Raw genomic sequence first — 23,682 nt, 5'->3', positions numbered from 1 at the left:
GTCATAGTTTGATTTTTCTAACTTTCTTTCCCTAATCCTGTGATCGATTTTTATTGACAGCTGCATTAAATGTTCTAGATCATCTGGCAGATCTATTCTGGCGAACTCATCTTTGATTGACTCTGAGAGTCCAATCCTGAATTGATTTCTCAGGGAAATCTGATTCCAGCCAGAATCTTGCTGCCAGATTTTAAATTCTGAAATATAATCCTCTACTGCCCTTTTATGCTGTCTGAGAGACCTTAATTTATTATCAGCTGTTAGCTGTTTGTGTGGATCTTCATACAAGGAGGAAAGAGCTTTAAAAAAATCATCAATGGAATTAAGTAGGGGGTCATTGCGTTCAAAAAGGGTATCTGCTCATGCCCTAGGTTCTCCTCTAAGGTATGAGATGACAGTTAATACCTTTATTTTATCTGTTGTGAAGGTTTTTGGTTTTAAAGTGATAAACAGTATACATGAGTTTAGGAATTGTCTAAACTGTTTGCGATCACCAGAAAATTTTTCTGGAGGACTTACAGGTGGCTCATTAAATGGCTCTATGTGAGAGTGTGTGGGCTTCAATGTTTCTTGTATAATTTTTCTAAGTGTTTGGTTTTCCACCTGCAACTCTCTAAGACCAACGTTTAATTGATCTACCTTTTGATCTAAAGTAGCTACATAGTTGGAGAGTTCCATGGGATCCATCTTTATGCTGCTTTTTTTCGGGCTTGGTATTTCTGTAACAACCCGATTTGTTTTTATTATGTTGCAATTGAAATAAACACTGTTCTCCAATAAAATACTTTCAGTTACAAAATTGTGTGTTTGTCTCTTTAAATCAGTACCATTGTTTGTCTGAATAACAATCGTAATGATCACAAGAAGTTTTATATTATGAGCTAAGGAATGGAGTAACATATGCTTAATGTTACCCTTAATATCCCTTTGCTCGTTGGAAGCATAGTTTAGGTATGGCAGAAACATATATGTAATTCAATTAAGCAGGGAATCGTAATGGAGATTGATACAGCAAAGTAGATAAAGTTATAAGTAATGAGTTTTGGCTCACCAACTTGATGGAACAAGGGAGCAGGAGATGCGGCTGTGAATAATGTCGAGCGGTAGATGTTGAAGCTGTACTCAGTAGGAGTAAAGTAGGAGAGTCCGGAGTGAACAGGTTGAACAAACACGGCGTCAGCGTGGATACACTGAGTTGTTGGAGCGGCCGCCCGTGACGTCAGAGGAAGTTCCGATGCGGTACAGTGCTGGAGATGTGACAGGTGAAGAGAAGCAGCGTTGAAGCTGCGAGGAGAATCTCAGAAACAAATGCAGAGGTAACTCACACAGAGCCAAGAAGATTAGGCAGGATGTAGCAAAACCTAAATAATGCGTTCAGGCACAATACAGGCTGAGTATTGACAGGAGTCAACCAGCTAATACCAAGCAATGAAGCAAAAGGCTTCAATGCTTATAAAGGGAGTAGAAACGAAAATGAGGCTGATGTGAAATTAGATCCTTAAAGGGACAGACTGTTACAGGTTGTTACAATTTTCAAGGGACATGTTACTACTATATGGTCCAGTTCTCCATCCAGACACACATAACTTGAGTCTAATGGCATGGTTGCTTAAAATCACCAGATTGCAACAGATGAACATTTCTGACTCTGTCATTAAGACATAATTGTAAGCATGGAAGAAGTATATGGCCTTAGGCTATTACAGAGCTTGGGATGCCTTTTATGCCTGGATGATTCAACAAAAGAATTCTTCAGCAAATGTTCAGCTTTCTCATCTGTAAAGTGATTGTTTTCATGAAGGTTATTTGAAAGAATTAAGTCCTAGAACTCCCAAAGTTCAAGTTTCAGCAATATCAGCATTTTCTAGAATTAGATGGGCTCATCAACCTTTGATGATCCAACATTTCCAGGCCTTGGCTCATATCCTTTTAATCTCCAAAATCTACTTTCCAACCAGAGATCTGCCATTAGTCGTTGAGGTCTTGTTGGACTATCCCTTTAAACCCCTTTAGGAAGTGTTGCTTTGGTTTCTGACCTTAAAAATTGTTTTCTTAGTGGCCATCACTTTGTCAAGACATGTTTCAGATTTGCAAGCTCTTTCAGTGAAAGAACCTTACATTGGCCATTCATCAGAATAAAGTTGTACTACATACTAAACCTAAATTCTGATCTAAAATTTTTCTGATTTTCATAAAACTCAAGTGTCAATCCAACATAGGTTTATTGACCATATTTAATGTTCCGATTTTTTTTTTGAGTGATATATCCTGCCCCAGATTAAGTGTGATGGTGTTGCAAAACCACAATTTTTTATATTACTTATTTTAAACACAACAGCCATCTTTGTGTCATTGTGCACAACAAATTTTTGTTAAATATATGTTTATAGAACCCGTAATTTCTCAGCTCAGGATGGTCCTAGCTTAATCCTTAAACTTAGAACTTAAGTCCTAATGTAATGATGAAAATCGCTGAAAGTTCCACTTTTAGCATTCATTTATAATGGGAAGGCTTCGAGTCTCAGTCCTACATTTTTTATGGTGTACCTAGGTAAGTATAGTGTGCATGCAGAACATTTCAGGTTTGACTTTTTTCTTTTTTTTTTCATGGGATAAAATTTCACCATTTTGATACAGTATCAGAGAGTACTATCAGATGCTTCTTTACAAATGCATTGCAAAGGTTTGAAGAACATCCAGTGATGAAGTTTGTCCCCCTGATTCTATGGAACAGTGACTGTGTTGCTTGTCTTTGTAATGACCAATGGTGGTTAGGCATGATTGAGGACATCAGTGAGGAAAACTGGGATGTTTTTGTAAAACCTTGACCAAGAACATCATTCAAGATCTCTACTGTGGACAAATCAGGGGTTCCCATGAACAATGTTCTCAGAAAACTGACACCTGATAAGTTGTCTTCTGCCACCGTAAGCCCCCACAGCATTTACAAGAGACTCAGTAAGGAAATCTCACAGCTTCTAGTCATGTAGCTCAAAATTCTGGCATGTCAATCATAAACATAATTAGTGTAAAATACAGTTAATTTTTATTATTTGTTATGCTTATAATACATCTTGTCATTTCTCAAAACACATGACTAAAGTAGGCTTTTCTCCACAGTTACTGTAACTCAATCTCAAACTTCTTACAGAAAATATAATTGTATCTGTAAACTTCTTACAGAAAATATAATTATATCTGTAAACATTTTAGGTTCCTATCTCGTTCCCCAGCAGAGGTAATCTACCTGAAAGTTTGGAGAAAAGTTAACAAATTGCACTCTCTAACCACCATTAAAAAACAAACAAACAAAAGATGTATCAACCCTGAAATGTTCTGCATGCATGCTATACTTACCTAAGTACCCCTAAATACAATTTAGGGCAGAGACTCAAACCCTTCCCATTATAGATTTACCCTAAAAGTTGAACTTTCAGTGATTTTCATCATTACATTAGGATATTAGTTATAAGTCAAGAATGTGCAAAATTTATATATATGAACACGTTCCTCGTAATGTGATCTAAAGATCATTTTTTGCTCCAAGGAGCTAGGACCATCCTGAGCTTAGATATTGAGGTTTCCATAAACATCTGCATTTCCAAAATTTGAAAGATGGTTGCTGTGGTTAAACCAAGTAAAATAAAAAAAAAATGGTAGTTTTGCAATACTAATACAAAAATTAAAAATGGTCAAACCACCAACTTTACGATCATTTCATCACTTTAGATGGACTGACCCTCAAGATATTGTTTTGCCATCCTTTTGTCCCGATAAGAAACAAGCACAGGGTAAACCACTTTATCTCCTTCATGTGATTTGCTGTACAGGTGGCCCTCGGTTTACAACTTTGCCTATGTGCCTTTGTCTGTTTTTTTTTTTACTTTTGATAATACAATCTTATGCTGTGCAGCTGAAAATTAAGGAGACAACGGATAAGCATAACCATGTGATATATATATATCAAACCTGTAGCCAATATATCTGGCATATGCATTTAATGAATCATTTTTCATTAACAGTGATATTTAAAAAAACAAACAGAAAAAAAACAAACTTTTGAACAGATAACAAAATCTGCCAATTCCATCCCTGAACAGAACAGGCAAGAAATTCTAAGGGCAATGTCTTTATTACATGTTTGTCCAGATAAGTGGTCACGAAATAGCCCTAAGAGTTATTAGCCACTATTCAGATCCCTGCAAAACAGAACAGTGCCAGGTTGAGTGCTCCTACTTCTTAGGGTCTCATAAAATGTCATGGGGAAACCAGACGTGGACTCCCTGCCCAATGTGCCTAGAGGGATATGACTGCACCTCACTGATGAGACCCAAAGAAGGCCAAAACAATCATCTGGTGTTGCTGTGCTCCTTGTTCAGTGGAGGATTGCCTGGTATTTCAGGGCTGGACAAACCTGTATAGGCGGGATCAGACTGAAATACTATAGGAAAGTTCTCTTTTCTTTGTAAGCACAATTGGGCAAAAGGAGGTGGTTTCTGGGTTGCAAATGTGCCAAAGGACAAGCTGTTGAGCTGTTGTTTGTGCCTGGTTGAGCACTTCTACTTGTTGTTAATAAACCAGAACAGTAAGCAATATGGGATAAGAAGCCCAGATCAAACCATTCATGAAAAGGGTCATAAATAATAAGGAAGAAGGTTCAACAAAAGTTCATGTTCTTTAAGGTACAATACACTTATTTTTAAAATGTTTTTAAAATGTCACTTTTAAAGCAATATTTTTAACAAACCATACTACTAGCTACATATTAGGATATCAATAAAATAATATAAGAATGCAAAGTACAGTTTGTTTTAAATAACGATTAATCAATAAACTACTTAACAATACTTCTTGAAATTCACTAATCTGTAAAGTGAATATAGGGTGCTATCCCTGTATATGTTATAGTCATTTATTTTTTCAATAATTTTTATAACATTAGCTATTAAGATGAACAATTAAATATAAACCTATTTGGTAAAAGCTACCAAAAAGTATATTGTCTTTCCCAGACATGACATATATAAAAATTGATAGTAAAATATAAATTTGGCAATATAAGCAGTCATATAAAGCTTTTACCTTAACTTTGGATTGTAAATTGAATTACTTCTTTATTAGGCAGATTAGAGAAATGAATGCTTGGACAAATCCTTTTTTCCCCACAATGGATCAGCAAACCACGATAACCATAGTAATATATGCTGCTGCTTTCTTACTAAATCAAAAAGTACAAAGCTAATTTGTATCAATTTAATGCATTTTTTTGAGTATCTCTTCTGACTTGAAATATTCTCTGTATCTGTACCTAACTACAAGAAATAATAAAATATAAATAAATAATGAAGAGCTACAAAATACACCGTCTTCAAGTACCCAGATTTCTACAGAACCTATCACTTTTACATGTCAATACTGGTGGAATACTTAAAGGGACAGTCAAGTCCAAAATAAACTTTCATGATTCAGATAGAGAATGTAATTTTAAACAATGTTCCAATTAACTTTTATCACCAATTTTGCTTTGTTTTCTTGGTATTCTTAGTTGAAAGCTAAACCTAGGAGGTTCATATGCTAATTTCTAAGCCCTTGAAGGCCGCATCTTCTCTCAGGGCATTTTGACTGTTTTTTACCACTAGAGGGTGTTAGTTCATGTGTGTCATACAGATAACACTTTTTGCTCACGCACGTGGAGTACAGGTGAGCCAATTCCGATTGGCTAAAATGGATGTCTGTCAAAAGAACTAAAATAAGGGGGCAGTTTGCAGAGGCTTAGATACAATGTAATCACTGAGGTAAAAAGTGTATTTATATAACTGTGTTGGTTGTGAAAAACTAGGGAATGGGTAATAAAGGGTTATCTATCTTTTAAAACAATAAAAATTCTATATACTGCCCCTTTAAGGCATTTTTTTTTAGCATAAGAACATTAATGAGACCAGAACATTAATGAGGTAAACATATTGCAAATCCTTTGAAACACAGGCAAACTTGTAAGTAAACATACATTCTTGATCTTTACTTTATATTAAATAACTTCCAGGTATATCAACAATTATTGTTGTGGCCTAAAGGTACATGAAACCCACATTTTTTTCTCTCATGATTCAGATAGAAAATACAATTTACTTCTATTATCCAATTTAATTTATTCTCTTTGTATCATTTGTTGAAGAAGCAGCAATGCATAATGGTTTCTAACTGAACTCATGGGTGAGCCAATAGCAATCGATATATATAGTCAGCCACCAATCAACAGCTAGAACCTAGGTTCTCTGCTGCTCCTGAGCTTGCCTAGATAAACCTTTCAGCAAAGGTTAACCAGAGAAGGAAGCAAATTAAATAATAGAAGTTAATTGGAAAGTTGTTTAAAAATGTATTCTCTATCTGAATCATGATAGAAAAATGTTAGGTTCCATGTCGCTTTAAGATTTAAAGGAAGCTTACATTAAACAAGATATGTCTGTCTGGAAACGGAACTACTGAATTGAGAAGAAATACACATTTACCAATGTGTCACTTGTCACTCCAAAACCCAACACTACTGCTTGGTAACAAGAGGGAAAAAAAGAAATCTGACTATTATTCTTTTAGACTAACAAGCAAGGTTCCTGAATTGTTACTCATACATTTTCAATGACAACAAAATACAATATTTAATGTGAAAAGCCAGAAAATGACTGTTTATGTGCTTGCTTAAATGCACAAAAAAACAAATTATTATAAAATATCATTATAAACTTCTTACATGTACAAAGTTTAAAGGGACAGTCTACATCAAAATGATTATTGTTTAAAAAGATAGATAATCCCTTTATTATCCAGTTTTGCACAACCAACACTGTTATATTAAAATACTTTTTACAAAAGATAGTATTTCACAACACCAAAGTAAGACTATACAAGCTCCTCCTATAGGCGAGATCTCTCAACCAGATCTCACAGGGAAACTAAAAATATGCAAGAAGAGGATCACTAAAAAAATGCTAGAGAGCTAAGAAAGCTGAAGATAGGACATATATGGGTTAAAAAACGTTTAATTAGGTTTAATTAAAGGAGCATTGTTCATATTTCTTGGATTCATTTGGACTATGTGGACACTTATGTTGCTTTTCTAGTTTTATATTTAGTTTCAACACAATTTTTCTATTGGGTGATTATTTTATACACACTTGTACAGCACGCAGATTATCTGTTAGACACGGTTGTATTTTAATCAGATATCGTACTTTATTAGTTTAGTAATTTTAAGAATTACTTTTGTATACCTCTTCGGAAGGATACTAAGCACATATGCTATTTTGTGTCGAATACATATTGCTAATCATTGTTAATCATTTTGTGTCGAATATACATTGCTAATCTTTTTTAACTTTTAATGTTACCATAATTAAGCTTCTTTAACCCGTATATATCCTATCTTCAGCTTTCTTAGCTATTCTAGCTTTTTTAGCGCTCCTCTTCTTGCATATTATTAATATACTTTTTACCTCTGATTACCTTGTAAGCCTCTGCTGGCTGCCCCCTTATTTAAGTTCTTTGACAGACTTGCATTTTAGCCAATGAGTGCTGACTCATAAATAACTCCACGGGAGTGAGCAGAATGTTATCTATATGACACATGAACTAGTGCTGTCTAACTGTGAAAAACTATCAAAATACATTGAGATAGGAGACAGAATTCAAAGGCTTAGAAATTAGCATATGCTACCAAGGTTTAGCATTCAACAAAGAATACAAAAAGAACAAAGCAAATTTGATGATATAAGTACATTTGAAAGTTTAAAATTGCATGCCCTATCTGGATAATGAAAGCTTAATTTTGTCTAGACTGTCAGTTTAAGTGAAATCTTGGCACAGCCACAGGGTGACATTTAAAATGCTAGGCAGGTATATAAAGTAGTATTGGTACTTGATGAAGATATCGTATGTTGGTAGATGGTTTATTGGCTCATTTGCAGACATGGACAACAATATTTAATTCTAGCAGAGTTATAGTTTGATGCGCACATACAACATAAGAATGACTGAACTTATAATAATCCCAGTACTTGCTTCTTCTCTTTAATCTTTGCTTTGGAAACCTAAATCAGAAAGTGTAGCTGGGAAGAAATTGTACAATATAGTGTGCAGCAATGATGTAGTGCTTGTATCACATCTGATTTAAACAGAGGGCTTTATATTTAAAAAATAAATAAAAAATAAAATAAAACAGGGCTGATCGCTTTCTAAAATTACATCTCAGTTAAACAGAAAACGTCTGCAAAGTAAGTATTAAAAAACAGTTAAATCTTTTTGATATAATACAAATGTCTCTACTGAATATGAAGGCATTGTGCGTATGTAATAAAATAAAACAAGACCGTATAATTAACATAATTGCGTGCTTTATTGATATACAGAGTAAAGCATTATATAGTACAATAGTAAGGCATATTTTTGGTGAACTTGATATGTGTGAAAATGCAGAATTAAAACATAAGGTGTATAAAAATAATTAGTAAACTTTTACAGCGTTGTTGTTAAAACACTTTTAGGATGACCAAGAAAACAAAACTAGTACAAGATAATGACATAAAATGCCATATAACGTGATGTCATGAGGTTACACTGATTAAGTTTTGTAATACTTTAAAAGAATATTATAACTTCAAAATAATGATAAAAGCAGCAATAAAGCTCTCTTACTTTTAATACATATAGAAATATATATTTAACTCACTCCAAAACTAACATATTAAAGAAAAAAAATATGGATGAAACAAACCGTGCACAATTCCTTTTAGTTTTGAATAAAATTCTCACACACACACAAATCTCAGTAATGAAATGAAAGGACAACCTTTTCATGAAATCAAGCTGTGAGCTTGGTTAGTGGAAAGCTTGGAAAAATGACAGATGATCCCTTTAAAAAATAAAGCTCTGGATAAAAAAAATGGTACATTTAAACTCTGGCAATTACATTAGTACTGAAACAAAATCACCATATCCTTTACTAAAATTTAAATTAGATTATAGGTGAATTACTTAAAATGTGCAATGTTTAGAGTAAGTGCATTGACTGTTAATCAAAACAAACACCATTATTGCTTGGGGTTTAGATCATGAGGCCTAGTACATATAAAAGCAAACTATTATCTAGCTTTATCATTGTTAAAGGGACACTGAACCCAAATTTTTTCTTTTGTGATTCAGATAGAGCATGCAATTTTAAGCAACTTTCTAATTTACTCCTATTATCAGTTATTCTTCATTCTCTGTCTATCTTTATTTGAAAAGAAGACATCTAAGCTTTTTTTCTTGGTTCAGAACTCTGGACAGAGCTTTTTTATTGGTGGAAGAATGTATCCACCAATCAGCAAGGACAACCCAGGTTGTTCACCAAAAATGGGCCGGCATTTAAACTTACATTCTTGCATTTCAAATAAAGATACCAAGAGAATAAAGAAAATTTGATAATAGGAGTAAATTAGAAATTTGCTTAAAATGTCATACTCTATCTGAATCAATAAAGAAAAAAATTGGGTTCAGTGTCCTTTTAATTCATTGGGAACTATTCAATAATGTAACTAAGAAAAAAAAAAAAGGGGGAATATATATACATATATATAGAGAACAGTGTGGAAGAAGGGCACTCTCAGGGTTTATATAGAGAAGAATATTTTCTTTATTCTTAGAACATTAATACATGGTCGACGTTTCGGCCCTTAGTTGGGCCTTCATCATGACAGGTATTATCTTTAAACTGCCGAGTGGCAGTAATCATAGATCCAAACAAGCGAATTTGAGAGTGCCCTTCTTCCACACTGTTCTCTAACTATCTCTCATAAGGATTGCACCCAGGTTGTGGCTGCCCCACCTGGTTGGAGTGCTGGGCTATATGCTATTTTGACTTTTGAGATAGATAGATATATATATATATATATATATATATATATATATATATATATATATATACACACACACACACACATACATACCTACCTAGACACACACACACATTCATACATACATTTCCCATAGAGACACACAAATAATCTGAGACAAAATTGGAAACTATAGATCGCCAGCTATATCCATCTTTAATTTTCTATTTGTATTGAAACTTAACTTTGATTAAAGTCTTTTAAAACATTAACATATGAGAAAGCAATGTGTGTGTCATAGGAGATAAACCCCAATGTACTATATGCGCCAGAAAAACGTCATCAAATAATAAGGGATATGAAAATAATCAATATCCAAACTATTTTTATACAATAAATAGTGTTCCAAATTAATTGTGGATAAATTAATAATAATTGTGATGCAACAAAAATAAGTCTAATAAAGGATCAAGAGTGGGTGCCGCTTCCTCTTCAATCAAACATCTCCCATGCAGGTAAAGGTTGTCATCTATAAGTCAAAAAAGGAAAGAGGGCGCTCTAATGGGGAAATACATTTCCACATACGAACCAGCCAAATACGAGAAAAATTATATACTCGCAAACATATATGCACTCAATCGTGCAAAAAGGCAGGCTGAACCATCTGAGCTGTCAAGCAGGCTCACACTCAGGATTTCACAGAGGTAACTTTAGCCATCGTAATCGGTCAGATATAAATTCTGATGTCCACTAGTGCAGAGGTGACAATAGACCAATACGAGACCTCGGGTCTCTAACAAGGGCTAATCTGAGTCCACCATTGTTTTAATCCAGTATCGAGAGTGATTTGGGGTGGAAGCATTTATCTCCGTTCTTTTACAGCCTGTTTGGATTCAAATTAGCCCCTGATAGAGACTCCAGATCTCTTATTTGTCTATTGTCACCTCTGAACTGGTGGACATCAGAGCTTATATCTGAACGATTACGACGGCTAAAGTTGCCTCTGTGGAGTTCTGAGTGTGAGCCTGCTGGACAGCTCAGATGGTTCAGCCTGCCTTTTTGCATGATTGAGTGCGTTTATATTTGTGAGTATATCATTTTTCTCGTATTTGGCTGGTTAGTATGTGGAAACGTATTTCACTATTGGCGCGCCCTCTTTCCTTTTTTTGCCTTATGAGAAAGCAAAACTACTTGTTCTTGTGCTCAACTACCATGACATTAAAACACATTACTATATTATAGCAAATAATTTGGGCTTGCAAATTTGTTTTAATTACACCACCTTTTAAATCACTTTACACAGATTTCATTATGCACATACATTCACCCCCCCCCCCTCCAACACACACATTTTTGACTTCCTGGTTTTAGGTAAACATAAAGAGGAACCCACAATAATGTATTTTTTTGCTTAAAAGGTCTCTCCAATCCAGATATATATCTCATATCACAAACTATACCCAGTCTGAATGCTGTGATTATTATTATTATTATTTTAAATATAGTATAGATTCACTGCAGTAGGGACGTGTACAACTTATTAGTAGCTTCCTGTGTATCATTTATTGTCTTGGTTTACCTATAAATTGGAAACAAAACAGTACAATACTATAACATTTGTATTACATTAACATATTTATTAAAACCATGTTGGTTATTAAAGCAACTGTATAGAACTGTAATTGAAAATAACAAAATATAGCATTGCACTGTTCTTTGTTTTCCAGGTTTGTTGAAAAATCACTACAAGGGTTGTTGAATCATATCTTCAAAAGCTGCAAACACGCCATGTACACAATGCGCAGTGGCTTATTCACAGTAATGGAATCTGTATACAGGCAGAAAGATGCTGAAATTCTCAGTTACCCACAACCCTATTCAGTGTAATCTTATAAATCACTCTAATACAAACAGATACAGTAATGTATTGTGGCTTGTAGCCTATATTATACAGAGTGCCTTCTTAAAGCATCATCTAATTCTTAATGTTGTTCCTATTCAAAAGTAAATCTCACTTCTTGTGCTTTGACAAACTGTTGCGAATATATTGCAAAAAAGGATATGATGATGATGTTTTTCAGTCACTTTTTAACTCCTGCAGTGAAAAGCTACTTTATCTTGCAATACTCTAAATTGATTAACAACGATGTCAATTTTTATCACTTCTATTCATAGTTAAAAGTCAATTGGCTACTCAGTGATTGCATGTTTAGCAGGTTACAGCAGAGGTTTGCCAATGAAAACCAGTTTGCTGCCTGAGGGCTGATACTTACAAAATGGATATAGTGGTTATGATGTCACACCGTCTATTCACATGTTCAGAAACACCATAAAGTGAGGTAGATGTAGCATGGCTTGCCATGTCTGATGACAAAAGCAAATATGCACAGAAAAAGATCATTTTGTTTCAGTTTAAGGGGGGGGGGGAATGGCCCTCTCTTTCATTAACTCCTGTCTTCTTGTATTTACAAGGCAGAATAATACAAGACAAGAAATCAGGTCTTTCTGTAGTTAATAAAAAGCTGTTGAAACATTATGTGCCAGTCATTAAATATCCCTGACATATTTATTATGTGGCAAAAGCTGATGGAAACCATGGGGGTCTCTAAATTTATGAAAATATGCTCTCTGTTGACTGTTTAAGATAAACACGCAGTTGTAGCTTTTCTACCCTGTTTCAAAAGTGTTGACATGATGAGATGCAGCTGATCTAAACTACAATATGAAGCAGAAAACGCATTTGGTGAAAATGGGATCTGCTGATTGCTTTTACTGGAGAGCTATCATTTCCAGTGAGAGTCTGTTAAAGCAATTCACTTTCCAACTGCTCCTCTATTCACATGACGTGGTAAAATAAGGAAATAGCTACAATTTTTGGTTTGCAATAGCAGCAATCACCTACTGTCAGTGTTATGGGCAGAAATTCTCCTGGCAATTAGCTGGTGAGACAATAATTCTCACTGCCTGCAAAACAGAAAGCCGGATATTGCAAGTGGATCTCACAGCAGCAGCCATTCCTTTGCCACGGTTATTAGAAAATTAGTTGCGCCAATGTGATCAGTGCCATGTGCTGGAAAGGGCATTTCTAAAGTGTCATCGTGCTGGCTTGACTGATATCTTAAGACACAGGCATAGTGTTCAGTCACACAGGTAAAATATGCATATTGACTATGGCCATCTGTCACAATCTAGACTAAACAAATTCTTTATGGGCATTAGATAATTAGGGAACTGTGTAAATTGTTACACATGTGGAGATTTTACATATTCTATCATGCACTTAAAAGACTCATTTTATTTCTTGAAAACTGAGTTATTTGCATATTTATTTAAACATTACTCCTTTCGGTGTCTGTCTCACAATGTGGGTGGGGTTGGATTTCTGTACTAAATGTAATTAAAAGGTCATTAAACACTAAATAAATTCTAGTTGTAACAATGTATTTTTTTTAAATTATATTAGTTGCTGAAATGTTAAGGAAATGTATAAAGTTTTAGTCTCCATAAAGTAATTATATCACCATGCTTTCCTGTGTTTATAGATATAAATGATCTCTCTCTCATGCTTCCAATTTCTTACTTTTCAAGCAATAATTCACTTTTTGTTTAAACCCTTTTAAATGCATAATAGAAAATGTAGGGAGAAAGTATCTCCCCGTTTTATCATTTTTTAATTTAACTGGAAATTAAATATTTCCACCACCAACTGTCTCTCTGATCTTTTTAATATAAAAACTTTATTTGAGCACAATTTAAAGGCAAACAATAATTTGGCTTAATGTGAGTTTTCATTGTAGGCTTAAAGGGACATGAAACCCATATTATTTCTTTCACAATTTAGAAAGAGCATGCAATTTTAAACAACTTTCTAATTTACTTCTATTATGTAATTTGCTTCATTCTCTTGATATACATTGCTGAAAAGCATATCTAGATAGGCTCAGTAGCTGCTGATTGGTTGCTGCACATAGATGCCTTGTGCGATTGGCTTACCCATATGCATTACTATTTCTTCAACAAAGCACATTTAAAGAATGAAGCAAATTAGAAATTAGAAGTAAATTGGAATGTTGTTTAAAATTGTATTCTCTATCTCAGGGGTCAGCAACCTTCGGCTCCCAGATGTTTTGGAACTACATTTCCCACGATGCTGAGACACTCTTTAGGCTATCTGAGCATCATGGGAAATGTAGTTACAAAACATCAGGCAGCCGAAGGTTGCTGACCCCTGCTCTATCTGAATCATGAAATATTTTTTTTGAGTTTAGTGTCCCTTTAATGTCCCACACAACCACACGTACTTTATCTGTTTCGTTTGTAGGTATGCAATGTTATATTTTACCATAATAAAATAATTTTCTACAGCTGCAAAGGACTTGAAAATCAAGTCCATCTCATTTGATGTTCAATATGGTGAGTCTAATTTGCTAGTATCTTACATACTTTTGGATAACTTTATTCACTGCATGTGATTAAATGGGACTCAAACTTATTTTTCCTTCCATGAATATTTACCTCAACTTCATCAAATCAAGTGTGTAAAAACTGATTACTTCAACAGCAAATTTATTGGACTGAATTGTTTAATGTACTAAGAGAAGTAGTTTCAGTATTTGGATCCATAAAAATTGGGTCCAGTTCATAGTTTACAAGTCTTAAAAGTATACCAAGCTTGGGATAAATACAGTATAGGTGAAAACAAAAAATCTCATTTGTACAGGCAGTAGCACTTAAACACATAAAGAACAGCATGCTGGCAGACTCACTACAGTGAGCACTACACACTTCTGTATGTGTTACCCACTGTAAAAGGCTTACATTGCAAGCAAAGATCACAGATATCAACAAAGTGTGTGCAGGCATGCTGCTCTTCATATACGGCCCCTTACTTTAGCCTGCACAGAAGCTAAACACAAGAATCATTTTATTGAAATTAACATCTATGAATTATGTGGATCAAGCCATTAAAATGTGCTCTGAATAGCAATGGAAGAAGACACATTCTTCAGGGTTATCACTATCATTGTTAAAACCTATGCACAATACAGGTGAATCTAATGCATGTAAAGTGTTTTGAGCTAAATAGCTAAAGCACCAGTACTAGAAAATGAATGGCTTTATTGAGAAACCACTATTTGTTTTCAGGTTTAGTGTTTCTCAAAAATGATACATTTTGAGACTAAAATTAAAGTTTGCAAATATTGTGATAAGCGAAATATTGAAAAAAAAAGAAGTAGGCTATGTAAAATGAATGCCTTTTTGATTTCAATATTTCCTTAATCACCAAGGTTAACAATTGAGGCATTGAATGTATTTTTGGTCCAGTGGTTTTATAAATTCAAGAAAAGGTTTAAAAAAGTATTACCATTGAGGCTTTGAGAGCTCTGTAACTTGAATAGGAAGAAATCTCTATTTGTACTTGTTAATGGTAATTCATTACTACAATCAAATGAGGAGGATAATATATTATGGGATTTAAACGTCCTATTTGGTTATATGAGATTAGAATAAAAATGTAAAAACTCTAATTCTCTAGTACTGGTGCGTTACATATTTTATCACTAAAGTAACATTTGTACATTTTAGCATGTATTATTTTATTGACATTTTCTTCCTCTTTGTTTTTTATGCTCATCCAAGACAATGCCAGTAGCACTGAATTGAGATAAAACTTATACCAGATGTATATATACACAGATAAAACAACAAGGACTATGGGGAAAAAAACAATATGGGAGTGACCCATAGCATAGGTCTGCTACCTCTGTGCATAATAATATCAATAAAACTCAGTTCAATATTGTGTAGATAGGGTCTAACTCTAAATGTCAAAAACAGGTATCAAAGAGAAATAGAATAAGGTTTATCAAGGTGGCACAGTGTAAACAAAACAAAAAAAAATAAAATAAAAAACCCCCCCATTTTTTAGTGTCTTCTATTTTTAAACAAAACCCCATTCTACACTAAGTGTTAAATGCCTTTGAAAGGACACACTGCATTGCCACTTCAGAGGAGCAGGTGAGAGGACTGGATACACAATTCAAAATACAGGGACTAAACAGAGTGATTTTGAATAATTTTCCTTTTTTTTTTAAGTAACAAAATATAGCATTTTATTTTTAATCTAAAATGTCCCTTTAGGTAAAACGATGTGTCAGCATATTTGACCACAGTGACTCTTATCTGCTTACATTTTCAAAAGCAGTATAAATTATTATTTTTTTTAAATTATGTTTAAAAAAAAAAAAAAAGCTGGATAAATTATAACACCATATTCTTAGAATAATTAGCATTTGTAAAATGTATCTAAAGGACAGGATCTAATAGTATTTTGTACAGTATTCAGTACTAATGGCAGTTTCCTTCAAGTCCAAAATCAAAGTTTTCTTTAGTATTTCCATTGTTAAGAAGTACATGAGAGATGTGTGGGACCAAGACAAATACAATGTTTTAGAGCAAAGCAATAATTTACATAAAAAAACACAAATCAAGTAGAACTGCAGATGAATGTAAATTTATATGATCCAGGATTCTTTCTTCTATCTTGTTGTTATGAAGCATGGAGTCCAAAAATGCTGAAAATTGTAGATGTAATTATCTGTAGGTTGGTTGGTGCTAAAATGAGTACTCACTGGTAAGTAACAACGGAACACACTAAACATGAATATTATTCTACAGTTACAGAGCCAATGTGATCTAAAGTCAATGCACTGCCTTTGTTTTTTGTTTTTTTTCTCAAATGTTTTTTTTTTAATAAACAAGTTATTTTATAAAGCACAATTTAGTTTACAATCTGTCTTTATAACTGATATAAATTTTTTAAACAACCCAAAATTGCCTTTCAGAAAAAGAAATGGCAAGTTTTTTTTTTCTTTTTAACCTATTAAGATTTTACATGTAGTTTTCTTATTAGTTTTGTACAATTGCATAGACATTTAAAACCTGCCATTGTTACCAAAACAATAACAGACTTAAGAAACTGAAATCTACAGTATAGTACCACTACCCTTCACAAAAATATAGATTTTTTTATCTTGTAAACTCTTACAGTCTAATCCCCTTTTTGTTGTATGAAGAGTATATAAAAACACATGCGTTGTGTTTGAAATCGTTATTCTAACACATCATCATCAGTCATAACGGTTACTAAGGTTTCCATCGCTCTCCCCAAGTCATCAGCCATGTGAAAAAGGTTGCCTACATTGTTTCCTGAAAAACAAGGGGGGGGGGGGACACAAATCAGAATAAAAAACACAAAAAATCATATAAAAAACATGAATTCTATTAAAAGGACACTAAATATTGGGCAAAATTTTATTTAAATAAATCAGCATACCATGTAATTTTGTAAAAGTGCTTTGCAATGTATCGCTGTGTGATAATAAAAAGTGGGTCATGCAGAAGATTAAGGAGAAGTGCAGGAGTGAGCTCTGCTATTTTGCAATGGAGCAGCAGTGCGGCGTTTGATTGGTTGTATCACATGGTGGCAAAACATTTAAAAGAAAAGCCTTTGGCAGGTGGCTGGCTGGGAGAGCAGTTATTTTAACAAACACACACAAGGTTAGAAAACCATAGTAAAGGATTGCTAGGCACTTTTACAAAAAGTGATATCCTAAAATAATGTCAATGTTTACTGTCACTTTAAAGGGATATGAAACCCAAAAACATACAGTTTTAAAAACAAGTTTCCAATTTTCTTCTATTACCAAATGTCTTAATTCCCATGATTTTCGTTGTTGAAGAGATACCTAGGTAGGTGTCTGGAGCACTACATGACAGGAAATAGTGCTGCAATATAGTGCTCTTGCAAAGCTGCTAACATATAGTGCTCAAGACATATGCACACTCCTGAGCTTACGTCCATGCTTTTCGACAGGAGATACCAAAAGAACAAAGAAGACGTGATAATAGAAGTAAATTAGAAAGTTGTTTACAATTGCATGCTCTATCTGAAGCAGGGAAGAAACAGTTTGGGTTTCAGATCGCTTTAAAACTAAATGTTACATCTTGATTAATAAATAAAGTCTAGAAAATGCAGAGGACATCTGGTGCTCACACCCTGCAGCTGGACACAGCACTTGCTACAGACCACAGTGCAGGCCGAGCTCAAGACATAACTGTTCAAGTACACACAATTATAATCAATTTTGAAACACAATAAATGATGTAAAAAGAAAAAAAAAAACAATTTTTTTGCAAAATGAGGGATAAATCCTCTGGTTGCTATGGTTTTAATATGTAGATGATGGACATAGAATGGTTAGATGAGAATGTGGTTACTAGTTCCAGGCAGAAATCCAGATATTGCATGAAAGTTAAGGACACACAAAAGGAAGCAGTTATGATAAAAGCTGGCCTAACAAAGCAACTGTAAAATGGACACACACACACATACACACACATATATATATATATATATATATATATATATATATTAATAAACAATAGTTAAGTAACTGACTTATATCCTTAGTTGCACAGACCATTTTAAGTTTTCTTCTTAGGTATTTGGTAAATAGCAATAGTCTCCAACAAATGACTAACCCGACATATTTCAATAGACCATACAGATTCCTTATCTAGCGCAACGTAGCATAGTGTTTAACTGGAAAACAAACATGCAGTTCCAAATAAAAAGAATGTAGCTACGGCAGTTCAGTTCAAAGATACCTGAAAACCCTTAGGGGAAGTTTTAAGAGGCCTATACATCTCTAATTTTAAGCAACACTTCTGAATATATAAAATTATTTTTCCTTTTTTTAATGGGAATCAAGTGCCCCCTTAATCCTATCACCTGCAGCCCACCAATCACACTATATTACCCATATATTAATCAAACTCTTAACCACCATAAAATCCCCAATACAATACACCCTAACCACCAATAAAACCATAGCATTAAACCCTGACTCTATGCCTCCACAAGTAACCCCAGTCATTAGGTCTTACTACTATTGGAACTTCCCAGTGCTAGGTATTTTACTCTGCAAAGGACCCAATAATGGATTTTACACCTGTAACCCATATCCAAACTCTATTCTTCTGTTTCTACTTTTACATAATTCCATAGAGATCTAGTTCCAGGGAGGATGGACACATTTCTCCTAAATGTATAAAAACCCTGCTGGCTTAACCACTAAAGTGAGGACAGCACATGATCAGAGTGAGAGTTTTCTTCCACTTTCAATGCAGATCTGGTGAATCCCCTGCCCTACAGCAGGGAAAGGAGCTTGCAAACCTCTAAGCCCTTTGCATGGTCCCGTAGGAACTTCCCATGACCCTACCTTGCACATGTGTGATGTTCTCACAGGGAACATGTAATAGAATATTCTTTACCACTAGAGCCATGAATAATGATAAACTGAATAAAGTTAGTGAGCATCACAACAAATACTTCAGCTTTGATATCAGACAATACAAATGTTAATAGCAACACTTAAGATCATAATACCTCTCAACACATAGTTACTGCTCCAGCAAGCAGTCATACAATAATGTTAGAATAAATCCTCTTAGAAATAAAGAAAATCCAGGGATTACTTGCTTCTAGAATAATATATATGAAGAGAAGCAGCCAAACAATCTAGGACATAATGATCGCATCTCAAATCTCACTTATTCAGGGCAAAAAAAGTTGTTTTGAATCTCAGCTTTCCTAAACTCTTGCTGCTGTTTGGCTAATGGATGAGAGGTACCAAATGTTGGCATGTTAGAGCGAGCTTGTAAAATACACTCAGAGAGACTGGAGGCTGCACAAATGCCAGACACAGAATGTAAGATGTAACAAGCACAAGCTGTATGGCAGTGAGCCCACTTCTCACTAACCTCTCTCATTTGCTTTCCAGGGACAGTTCTTCCTTTTGTTTTAAGTGAAGAGGTGGTTATAGAAGGAAAGAGAAAGAGAGAAAACCAGTTCATAAATATAAGGTAAACAAAAATAGATTTATATTCATGGGATACAACTAATGTGATAAAGAGAGATAAGATTAGCTAGAAACATAAACCTACAATAGTTTCACTAACTGGTAAATATGCTATTTGCATTTTCATTGCCTGATAATAATCTTTGTTCTCAGAGGGACCTGTAGAAGATTATTGGCTTTTTCCACTAAACAAGAGATTAACATTTTAGTTTCCGAAGCAGAAATAGTTCAGATATATTATTTAATTTATATCAAGCTGTTATTTCTGCTGTTGAACATAGCCAGTTTTCCATGAACTCATAGATAAGAGAAAATTGTAAGGTATAATGTGCGCACTTAAACCATTTTAAAGGACCAGTAAATGCAGTAGATTTACATAATCAACAAATGCATGGGTAAAAAGACATTACAATAGCACTTAGGGGCCCATTTAACAAGCTCCGAACGGAGCTTGTGGGCCGGTGTTTCTGGACCGCTGCTCCATAACCCTGTCTGCCTCTTATGAGCAGGCGGACAGGAATCACCGGAAATCAACCCGATCTAGTACGATCGGGCTGATTGATACCTCCCTGCTGGTGGCCCATTGGCCGCGAGTCTGCAGTGGGTGGCGTTGCACCAGCAGCTCTTGTGAGCTGCTGGTGCAATGCTGACTACGGAGAGCGTATTCCTCTTCGCATTCAGCGATGTCTTGCGGACCTGATCCGCACTGTCAGATCAGGTCCGCGAAACATTTGATAAATAGGCCCCCTAGTCTGCACTTGAAATAAGTAGTAGATTTTTTTCTGACAAATTTCAGTTATGTCTATTTCCACTCCTCCTGTATCATGTGACATCCATCAGCCAATCACAAATGCATATAGGTATATTCTGTGAATTCTTGCACATGCTCAGTATTTGCTGGTGACTCAAAAAGTGTAAATATAAAAAGACTGGGCACATTTTGTTAATGGAAGTAAATTGGAAAGTTGCTTAAAATTGCATGCTCTATCTAAATAATGAAAGTTTAATTTTGACTTGAGTGTCCCTTTAACCATTATCTGAATGATCTGATTTGTTAATCTATAGACTTTACATTCTTTTCCTGTCAGGCTTCACTAAAAGTTTCTATACATAACACAATAGTGCTATTGCAATCACCCATAGGATACCCTATTGCATACAACTAAACTAAATGCTATTTTAATTCTGTTGTTCTTTTGTCATATTATTAATTTGATCCAAAGTCATTTTACCTATAAAACTGCTGCCGAGATGAGTCTTACAAGATGTACAAGAAAATCACCCACACCAATGACTCTCACTTCAATGATGTTGCTGACAATATTTAACATTATTATTTAATCAAGTACACATTTTTCAAGGTGTTCGCTCCAAAGCACATCAGAAAGCAATCTATATTATTAGGTCAAGAAAAAAAAGTCAACAACTTAATGACCATTCAGCAAACAGTATCCCAAATACAAAAATTAAGAGTCAACATTTTTATACCAATAGAACAACAAATTGTTTCTAACGTATTTCTTGTCACCCCTCACATGGATTTTATGCACCAAACCGTGGCTAAAACAGGTTTCTTTAATTTAAGCCTTGGTGATTTATACTCACAATTTACACAGAAACATTTTTTTTCTCTGTATTGTTATCTGTCAGGGTTAAATAAATGATTGTGGTTGTATTTAATAACATGTCCCCCATAACAGCAGACCTCTGGCTTTGACATCTGTTTTGATTTAATACAACATCTGCAATAGTCCCCTGAAGCAGATGTGATTGTGCCATATGCAATCAAGCTCTGGGACCTTGGATAGGCAAGTAAGAAAAAAATACACTAAGAGAAGACAGGGCACTAATAATGACCTTGCATAATAATGCTCTTGCGGCAGAAATGCTGGTTGTTGCATAAAACAATAAAGGTTCAGGTCGGCGAAAACAAAACACTGTAACTTACCTGCAGTTATCTCAGACTTTACAAACAATATCTATAAATATATTCTGTAACAATGAAGTCTGTCAATTTACCAGCAAATATCAACATGTGTTTAAAGCAAATCAATCTGTCTGCTTTAACTACAGGGCTACAAATTCAGCACTTAGGTCAGCATAAATACTGCACACTGGGGAGTAAAAGCTGTTGTAATATAAAGAAGCATTAAAGGGACAGTCTAGTCCAAAACAAACTCATTATTCAGATAGGGTATGCAATTTTAAACAATTTTCCAATTTACTTCTATCACCAATTTTGCTTTGTTCTCTTGGTATTATTAGTTGAAAGCTAAATCTAGGCAGTTCATATGCTAATTTCTAAGCCCTTGAAGGCCGCCTCTTAGCTCAGGGCATTTTGACAGGTTTTTTTACCACTAGAGGGTGTTAGTTCATGTGTTTCATATAGATAACACTGTGTTCAAGTACGTGGAGTTCCTAGGAGGCAGCACTGATTGGCTAAAACGCAAGTCTGTCAAAAGAAATTAAATAAAGGGCTGTCTGCAGAGGCTTAGTTACAAGGTAATCACAGAGGTAAAAAGTGTACTAATATAACAGTGTTAGTTATGCAAAACTAGGGAATGGGTAATAAAGGGATTATCTATCTTTTAAAACAATAAAAATTCTGGTGTAGACTGTCACTTTAATATTGCACATATCCCTCATCATATTTTATACAAAAACTCTGCTACAGTTTTAATATTATTTTTCTAAACTGCTTACATAGGTCCCTCTGCAAGGTATCAAAAACCCACCCTGCAGTGGTGAGATCTCACAGACAGAATATTATGAGTAGAATTCTCAGGTATGGCTAACATAATGCTTCAATTTCACAATCTATTTCATATTCCAGGTATACATGACTAATCATATCACAAAAGAAAACAAATCACTACCTTCACTAAATAAAAAATCAAAAGGAGAAAATTTCCTTTAAACACATTTAAAGAGATACTAAACCCAATTTTTTTCTTTCATGATTCAGATCAGCAAGCGCTACCCAGGGTACCGAACCAAAAATGGTCTAGCTCCTAAGCTTACATTCCTGCTTTTTCAAATAAAGATAACAAGAGAACAAAGAAAAAATGATAATAGAGCGTGCAATTTTAAGCAACTTTCTAATTTACTCCTAACTGAATCATGAAAGAAAAAAATTGAGTTTAATATACCTTTAATGGACATAATTTCCCACATTTTATTGATATTCTTATATTTCTACAAAGTGTACAATTGCCTATATGCTTATCTCTCTTATTCATGCTGATGTGTATGTCATATCATGAAAAGATTGTGAGTACCTTTCCATAGCGATTTCTTAGGTAACCCCAAGTCATTAAGGGACGGTAAACTCTAAAAACATATTACATATGTATGAAAGAGCACTATTTAATCATGTTGAAAATTTAATCATGTTGAAAAAGTTGAATTAAATCAGTGAAAACTGGGTTCAGTTCCCTATTTCATGTGACAGCCATCAGCCAATCACAAAATGCTATACTTATATACTGTGCACTTTTGCACATGCACAGTAGGAACTGAAGCTTTCTGGAGCCTCAGAAAGTGTGCATATAAAAAGACTGTGAGTGTTTTGATAAGGGAAGTATATTGGAAAGATTTTATTAAATTGCATATTGAACAGAAGCCCCACTGTTTTTGTTTTTGTTTATGGTGGACAGAGACACACCTCAAAAATAAAAACAAAAATGTTTTCTCAGTACATAAAGGTCTATTTTACAGAACCACCCCCCACATAGACACAAGTTTTTTAAAGTTCTCTACATTGTTCTGCTTTTCCTCCTGCAGATTTAGTCTATACTGTATCATTAGGTAGAGACAGCTTTGGATAATCTAGGTTATTTCAGTCCATTAGTTATGTTCCTCCACCTAATACCAATCCGATTATCTGAACATAG

The 23,682-nt window shown here is 34.4% G+C and overlaps 1 protein-coding gene across 4 annotated transcripts in view; it reads right to left on the bottom strand.

Annotated features, from left to right (window-relative positions):
* Window positions 1–14,431: 14,431 nt before the first annotated feature.
* Window positions 14,432–23,682, bottom strand: part of DMD (dystrophin) — a 4,487,195-nt gene continuing 4,477,944 nt past the window's right edge. For 2 of the 4 annotated variants that reach the window (XM_053707599.1, XM_053707594.1), the window contains one exon: window positions 14,432–17,075. In XM_053707599.1, coding sequence (XP_053563574.1) covers window positions 16,978–17,075 — 98 coding nt within the window. In that variant the 3' untranslated portion in view covers window positions 14,432–16,977. Of the gene's footprint in view, window positions 17,076–19,691; window positions 19,724–23,682 lie in introns of all 4 variants that reach the window. The other 2 variants (XM_053707595.1, XM_053707596.1) reach the window with 2 other exon arrangements.

The sequence above is a fragment of the Bombina bombina genome, chromosome 3 (genome assembly GCF_027579735.1).
Source record: "Bombina bombina isolate aBomBom1 chromosome 3, aBomBom1.pri, whole genome shotgun sequence".
Taxonomy (NCBI): Eukaryota; Metazoa; Chordata; class Amphibia; order Anura; family Bombinatoridae; genus Bombina; species Bombina bombina.
The sequence above is the reverse complement of the archived record's forward strand: the minus strand, read 5'-3'. Positions and strand labels throughout refer to the sequence as shown.